This window comes from Idiotropiscis lumnitzeri, chromosome 9, assembly GCF_059441095.1.
Source record: "Idiotropiscis lumnitzeri isolate Australia: NSW breed Sydney's pygmy pipehorse chromosome 9, RoL_Ilum_1.0, whole genome shotgun sequence".
Classification (NCBI taxonomy): domain Eukaryota; kingdom Metazoa; phylum Chordata; class Actinopteri; order Syngnathiformes; family Syngnathidae; genus Idiotropiscis; species Idiotropiscis lumnitzeri.
The window spans coordinates 3,959,461-3,965,618 of NC_142399.1; the positions used below are offsets into that span (position 1 = coordinate 3,959,461).

At 39.4% G+C, this 6,158-nt stretch overlaps 1 protein-coding gene across 2 annotated transcripts; it reads left to right on the top strand.

Moving 5' to 3' along the window:
* The first annotated feature begins 214 nt into the window (after positions 1 to 214).
* Positions 215 to 5,267, top strand: LOC148329912 (rho GTPase-activating protein 19-like). 2 transcript variants are annotated; one of them, XM_088303991.1, is made up of 11 exons: positions 215 to 300; positions 575 to 828; positions 1,396 to 1,476; positions 1,861 to 2,070; positions 2,155 to 2,381; positions 2,476 to 2,562; positions 2,982 to 3,047; positions 3,198 to 3,398; positions 3,480 to 3,575; positions 4,036 to 4,122; positions 4,262 to 5,267. In XM_088303991.1, the coding sequence occupies exons 1-11, from the start codon at positions 254 to 256 to the stop codon at positions 4,292 to 4,294; spliced, it is 1,389 nt and encodes a 462-aa protein (XP_088160117.1). In that variant the 5' UTR covers positions 215 to 253; the 3' UTR covers positions 4,295 to 5,267. The 2 variants fall into 2 exon arrangements, with proteins under 2 accessions (XP_088160117.1, XP_088160118.1); XM_088303992.1 differs by lacking the exons at positions 215 to 300; positions 575 to 828 and having other exon boundaries at positions 1,623 to 2,070.
* Positions 5,268 to 6,158: the final 891 nt, after the last annotated feature.

The window sequence follows — 6,158 nt, forward strand, 5'->3', positions numbered from 1 at the left end:
TTCTGACCTAACATTTCCTGTCATTCCTCCGTCGACATAATTCATTGTTACGTTGTGTTTTTAATGAAACCATACTGCTATACTATTCTAATAAGGGATAAACAGAGAAAATTGATGGAAGCAACCGAAACTACAACTAGGAAATTTCGCACCTACCCAATCAACGACAACGCCCGTGACGTCACACTATTGTGGCCAATCAGAAAGCTAGGGGCGGAACTAAAAAGGAAACTGCGGATGATTCAAAACGAAGATGGCGGGTGAGGACGATCCCCAAAATACACACAAACTGAAAAGAAGGTACCAGCTCAAAAACGAATGATCAGATAAAAAGAAGTGGTTACGTTTTATTTAGTTTTTGTTGTGCTTGAAAGGGGGTATCATTGCGTCGTATCCGACCGTTTTGAATTCTCGGTACTCGGCGGTATGAGCTAACAACGCTAGGTAGCATTATTGTTTTATGATGCTGCTTGACGCAAGATGACTTCCTTCGTTACTGTTTGACCAAATGTTGAGACGTTAATCGTGATTCTGCGCTATTTCACTTGAACCTCTTTTGTTTTTCTCCACACAGGGGGGCACGTTGCAGTGTGTTTACAAGCATTGAAACCTCAAACATGTGCCAGCCAGTCATCTTCAACCCGGACTTCTTTGTCGAGAGGCTGAAACATGAACATCCGCAGACCTTCACAGATCTGGTCCTGTCACATGTCACACGGCTCATCGACCTCCCAGGAGATGAGTTTGCCCAGCTCACTGGGGACTGTGACCCCAAGGTGCCTCCCTCTACTGGCTTTCTCCGTTCTTTCAATTTCCTGAAACGAAAAGGTGATTTATTTATTTTAACCTAAATCCACGTGCTAATTTGATGTTGTTTAAATGTGACTCTTCTTGTTATTCATCCACTGTAACTGCAGAGGTTAAGAAATGGTGCAAAAGTACCACCCGATTGTGAAATAGCGAAATTATTAACTTTTGGAATTCCACCCAAAAATAAGTGTGGAAAAATACGAACATATTGCGCAGTACTAACATGTGCGGGATGTCCTGATCAATTCATTTTTTTTTGTCTGTTCTTGAGTCTGAGTCACTTCATTTTGAGTACCGTATCTGTTGATACAGCCCCAATCAGATTAATCTGCAATGCGTTAAGAAGAAAAAAAAATATATTTTTTAAATTGGCCAAGTGTATCTCAACTTCATACCTTTTTATATGACTATTTAGTGCTTTGCGATATGTAAAAAAAAAAAAAGCTCTTTTCACAGTGACATCAAGCCATTTGTATTCATAAAGGTCGCCACTTGACGGTTCAGGGTTCACTTTTTGTAGTTGTATGAGAGTTAAGAATGTTCGTGACATTTTTTTCCTGGAATGTTTTTTTCCCCCACCCCCAGAAAAAGGTGTCATTTTTGGTGCGCCCTTGACTGAAGAAGGGATAGCGCAGATCTATCAGCTGATTGAGTACCTGAGCAAAAGTGAGTGGTACACATCACCTCATATTTTACAGAACTTTTGCTCTAAAATTTTAATGATATGACAAATGTTCGCACGGATTATATAACAATGCATTCTCATTGCTTCTATTAATTACTCCGTCATCTTCTGCCTTTCAAATCTTGAGAACCTTCCTGGCACCTGCTCACCTTGAATTAGCATGACGTCTTCTTGATCTATTTCTGAAAATCCGATGACGTATTTGCACAAAAGTGGACACCGGGCCCCAATGCCGGAGTCAATAATTCATTACAAAGCACTTCGCCTGGGTGCGCGCGCTCTTTCTTTCCCTTTCATTCACTCTGGCTCTCACTGCGTCTACCCGCTGACATCATGTTTTCTCCTCCGTCTGAGCTTTCTCCCAGATCTTCACATTGAGGGGCTGTTCCGCGTGCCGGGCCACAGCCTCCGGCAGGCCGCGCTGAGGGAGATGCTGAATTCCGGGGCAGAAATAGATCTCGAAACGGGAGACTTCCACCCCAACGACGCCGCCTCGCTGCTCAAAGCTTACCTGGGAGAGTTGCCTGAGCCCCTGCTGATGCACAGACACTATCATGCCCACCTCAAAGTTGGAGGTGCCAATCATTTTTCAGGTCTCAAAACCAAATATTATTTTTCTTGACCTAGACATCTCACATCTTCATTTCTTTTGTCCACAGAGCTGACTCTTTTTGATGAGAAAGGAGATAAAACTAATACTCCAGACAAGCAGCGGCAGGTGGAAGCCTATCAGTTGCTTTTCATGCTGCTGCCGCCAGCCAACCGGAGTTTGTTGAAGCTCCTGTTGGACCTGCTCTATCACACTGCGCGCAACCAGCACGTCAACAAGATGTCCGCTATCAATCTTGCCACCATGTTTGCGCCACAAATTATCTGGCCCAAAAATGTGCGGATCATTTCCTTTCCTTTTCCATCTCCTGAAACCCAATATTGTATGTTCTTAAATCTTTGTAATTTTTTCCCCATTTTATGTTTTGCAGGTGATGGCAAGTGATCTTCAGGAAAACATTGAGAAGCTAAACAATGGCATAGCGTTTCTCATTCGGTACTCTCAAAAGCTTTTCAAGGTAAACAAGCGCAGAAAAGTCTTTGATTATATGAGCCCTCTTTTAGTGGAACTTTGAGACTAAATTTCATCCAACTGTGCTAAAGTTCACCTTTTTTTTTAAGTCACCCTTTTTCACAGCAGACATTTTTCTTTAAAAAACAAAGACCAAAACAAAACAGTTCTGGTTAAATAAGCAGGCTCGGCATATTTTTTTTCAGTAACAATTTACAATTTTTAGATGAAAAATGAACTGGCTGCAACAGTTTTACTTACAACGGAGACAAACAAAACATCGAACTGATAATTTGACTATTAATCTTAATGTATAGTTACTGTTTATAGCGTGAGTGGGAATTTGTCAGTTTGAATCGCAATATTTCTCAACATCTTTCTCTTTCACCCAACAATCCATTTACATTTACTCTACTTTCATTGAAGGCCCCTCCATATATCAAAGAATATGCGCGTGTATACTTCACCGGATCCAAAACTCACCACTCAAAGGTAATTATTTTCTTTTTTTTTTTAAGTTTTAAACTGTACCATATTTTTCATTGAATTGAATTGTCTTTCCTCAAAAAGCCGTGGTGTTTTCATTGGGTACTTGAGCTCTGTCTATAAATAGAATCTGTAAAATGTACCTGCTCATTCTAGGATGACCTGACACTCGTCTCTGGGACCAAAGAGCCACCGGCAGTGCTCCAGCTCGCATCCATTGTGTCTCCTTACTCGAGAAAGATCGGTTGGACAAGTTCGGTGGCTGCTGGGACGTACACTGAATCAGCTCTGCAAGAACTTTACCAGCAAGTCAACAACATGCCCGAGTCTGCCAAGAAAAAGAAGCTCATCAGGCAGGTTGGTGTGAAATATCGCTGAGGTGAGACGAGTCTTGAAACAGAGCAGAAGTCAATGCGTCATGTTTGTGTGTGCGTGTAGTTTGAGAAGCAGCCGTTAGTGACACCCTCAACGGACTCCCGCTCGCCATTCAGCAGGAAGCATTGGCGATCCCGCTCTTTGGGTGGAATTATTAAGGTTTGTTGACATAATTGTACACAATGTACATGTTATTTTTCGAAATGGGAGATTGCCTCTCGCCGCTGGCTGTAAAAGAAAATACACACTAAAATGGGCAAAAATGTTGCTCATTGATCTCCAAAGTAAAAATAATTAGGTTATTTTGATCCAACACAAATCTAATCGTCCACTTACTTGGAGGATGGCGGAAATCTGCAAATTTACTGCAGACGATTTTGAAATAAAGGTATATAAACAAGTCAACGATTATCAATTAATTTGATAATCGGCCAGTTCTCGAATAATCATACCGTCTCTAGTAGTCCTGTATTGATATTGTCGAAATCCTAACCCCCCTTCTGTGTTGTGACTTTTCTTAAATGGCTTCACTGCCAACGACTAAATCAAAATCGTTACTTTTCCTCCAAGTGAAATCTTTTTAAGCGCTTGTAGCGATGATATTGTTTTGTCAAAACAGAGGAAAGTGTTGGGAAGCCAAATGTCACCAGGCAAGGAAAACGACAGTGCAGGGGCCAGCTGCTCGGACGACACCAACAGTGGAGGGGTGAGTCCATACTGAGATCTTTGCGTCCAGAATGACCATTGTTACGTTCTGTTACTCTTCTTTTATGTCACTAATGATTTGTGTTCTTATCTCAGAAATGCAACTTAAGCCTTCCCTTTCTCTCGTGAATTTTCTTTAGGCTGTATTTCAAGTGAGGAAACTTCCCATCTAGCCATTTGGTACCTTCATATCCCTTTTTAATTTGAAGATTTAATGTGTCAGAGATTTCCTCTTTGCCCGATTTTTAATTATTTTTTTTAAATTTTTTTTGTAAGAGAGAGACTCAGTTTGGTCATCTCAGTAGTGAGGGTGTTTTGTGTTATTCAGCCACCGAACCATTTTCCTCAGCAAATGGTTTAAAAAAAATGTGAACGCATTGCAACTGATTGGTTTATTTATTTATTTTTTAATATTATTATTATTTTCATTTTTTCCCTTTTTTTACAAAAATATATATTTTGAATTCATTGAAGGGACCATTTCATAGAAATGTTGACTTGAGAAGACCGGATTGTGCCTTAAAGTGAAATTCTTAAGTTACTTTGTGTTGCAATTTCTATTCAACACCAAATTTGTGCAATTTACTTTTTTAGGTCTCCCAGATTTTAGAATATGGTATAACTTAATTTCAGTGCAGCGTGTTCAAACTTGGAATATGACGTCCAAAGATCAACTTCTATAGATGAGATAGTTCTGTCGTTGGGAATTTATTAATGTGCTGTTTTTATACTTTTTATTTTCGGTTTTACTACTGTCCTTCAAATATGTCTTTGTGCTCTTTAGAGCAAATTTCACCTTTTCCGAGTCAGTTCTGCTTTTTTTATTTTGCAGCTTTGTATCGTTTCCATCTGAATGCCTTCTGTCTAAACTGTGAAAGACTTTTTACCTTTATCTTTTGTATTTCTGGTTGAGGGCAACTGAAGTAGTTTATGATGTTAGTGAGGTGCTTTCTGTGAGGGTTATCAGCCACTGTTACATGTGAAAAGTTCTTATCAGTTGTTTTTTTTCCAGTTCCATGGCCACTCTGCCAAGCTGTTACAATAAAAACATGATGTGGCAACGGTCAACTAAATGAACTGTGTTGACTGGTGATATTGATGCTACTGTGAAACCCTAGAAAGGATTAATTAAAAAACTTAAAACGATATTCTGTTTCTTTATTGCTGTTTTTTTTTTCATTTCGAGCGAAGCACGCGCTATTCTCATTATGGCCACCAGGGTGTGCTGTTTAGTTTCAAATGGATAGCTTGCAGTCAATTGAAATACTGTATTGGATTTCGAACAAACCTACGGAGCCCCTCCGTACAAACCTGATAATTTATTATTATTTTTTTTTCAATAAGCTTGACGAGGAGACGATGATGACTTAATACTGCAGCGCGAACGCCAAATAAAATCCAAAGAAATGTAAATAAATCCCAGCCTCAAAACCATGAGCAACAAATAGAAATAATGATAGGGATGCAAAAAAGCTTGACCTTTAACTGTTTCCAAAGTCTTTGCTGTTTGCAATAAATTAGTCAAAGGTGTGTGGGTGGATGCAGTAGGAATGTCCCAGTGTGTCATTATGGTATCCATGTCAATGCATGTTTGGTATTCTAAGTATATGTTGTAAATACTGGTGAGAATGGCACCGCTTTCTCATACTGGGTAAATATTTAAAGGGGGATGTGTTCACAATGGCAACACTATCATATTGTTTGGTTTTTATTTCGCGAGCTTTCAAAGTCAGTGTGTAAACGAGTCAGACAAACTGATCAAAATATGTCAGTGTCTGCTGTGCACAAAAAAAAAAATCCCGTTTAGATATGCGTCAACACGACCACAGTGTAAATGATGAGACAATAGTATATTGCATTGTTTTGACGTTTTTGCTCAAAACATGCAATTTTGTCTGATATTAGTTTTTTTTACAAATGCAATAACGTTATATGAATTGTTTTATTTGTCCTGCAAATTGAATAAGACCGGCCGTCTGCTTTGTATATCCTCCCTTTTCCAGTCTAATTATAAATTACACACATGTCCTCCCACTG